At 36.4% G+C, this 1569-nt stretch overlaps 1 protein-coding gene across 1 annotated transcript; it reads left to right on the forward strand.

Moving 5' to 3' along the window:
* Positions 1-200: 200 nt before the first annotated feature.
* Positions 201-856, forward strand: LOC148763611 (uncharacterized). The gene is made up of 2 exons (XM_088804595.1): positions 201-473; positions 566-856. The coding sequence occupies exons 1-2, from the start codon at positions 201-203 to the stop codon at positions 854-856; spliced, it is 564 nt and encodes a 187-aa protein (XP_088660721.1).
* The last annotated feature ends 713 nt before the right edge of the window (positions 857-1569 follow it).

Here is a 1569-nt window from a genome sequence, read left to right on the forward strand (position 1 = left end):
AAGATCTACAAAGGTAATACATGACACAGAATAATAACATTATACAAAGTCAAATAGCTCTTATTCAGAGTCAAGCAACATCAATTCAAAACCTTAAGACTCAAGTTCGTCAACTTGCCAATTTAATAAACAACTGACCACAAGGAACGTTGCCTAGTGATACAAAGGTGAATCCAAGGAGAAAAGGTAAGGAACAAGTTATGGCAATCACATTGAAGAGCGAAAAAGAGGTTGAACATAATGCTAGGCAAGCTCATTTTCAAGATGATCTTGTTAAGAATAAAACAGTGATTGAGACAGTTGACAAGCAATGTCAAGAGAATGAAGCAAAGGCAACTTTACCACCACCACCTTTTCCTCAGCGCTTTCAGAAACAAAAGCTTCATAAGCACTTCCAAAAATTTCTTGACGCATTAAAAAAGCTTCACATCAACATTCCTTTTGCAGAAGCTTTAGAGCAAATGCCATCATATGTGAGTTTCTAAAGAACATATTGACAAAAAAGAAGAAACTGTAGGACTTTGAGACAATTACACTCACTGAGGAGTGTAGTGCAATAATCCAGAATAAGCTTCCACCAAAGCTTAAGGACCTAGGGAGTTCTTCTATTGTTTGCTCAATTGGTAATTTTAATTTTTTGAAAGCTTTGTACGATTTAGGTGCTACTGTCTCAATTATGCTTTTATCTGTTGCTATGAGAATTGGACTAAAGGAGATTCAACCCACTACAATCACCTTGCAACTAGCTAATGGAACAATAAGGCACCCTTATGGGGTGATAAAGGATGTCTTGCTTAAAGTTGGGAAATTGTTCATTCTAGTAGACTTCATAGTACTTGAGATGGAAGAGGATTAAGAGGTTTCAATCATACTAAGACATCTATTCTTAACCACTGCAAAGTGCACTAATAGATGTAAAGGGAGGCAAAATAACTTTCAGAGTTGGAGAAGAGGTAGTTGAATTTACTATTTTCAGTGCAACTAAGAGTCCTTCAACCTTAGCTCATTGTTATAGAGTGGATTTAGTTGATAAAGATCAAGGTAATCCTACTCCACCACTTACCAGTAAGTAGGCATCAACTCATAAGATAAAGCCATCGCCACTACATCTCAACATGAAGCAGTGTTATGATGTGCATAATCTACCACCTTCTAGCAATCTTGATTTTGTGGTTAGACAACACGTAACACTCCCTAGTGCACTTCTCCTCCTCTTACCATGGCAACTTCAACCATATTGGTGGAAAACCTTTAAGGTGGTAAAACATTTTTCCTATGGCTATGTTGAAATTTTTGGTACACTTACTAGAGCATTCAAGGTAATGAAACAAAGCCTCGAGCATTTTTGTGGTGATAAAGAAACGATAAAGGGGGTATCATAGTCAAGCTAATGACTATAAAGAAGCGCTTCTTGGGAGGCAACCCAAGCTATATCCTTTTAAGTTTAGTAGTTATTTTTGTTAGTTTTGCTTTCCTATCTAAATAAGTAGTTCTCACTACTCCTTAGCTTGTTTGTTGAGTCTATATGTTTAGAAAGCATGAAGATAAAAAGGACAAAATTAGAGCTTT

This window comes from Theobroma cacao, chromosome 3 (assembly GCF_053813885.1).
Source record: "Theobroma cacao isolate CCN51 chromosome 3, ASM5381388v1, whole genome shotgun sequence".
Taxonomy (NCBI): domain Eukaryota; kingdom Viridiplantae; phylum Streptophyta; class Magnoliopsida; order Malvales; family Malvaceae; genus Theobroma; species Theobroma cacao.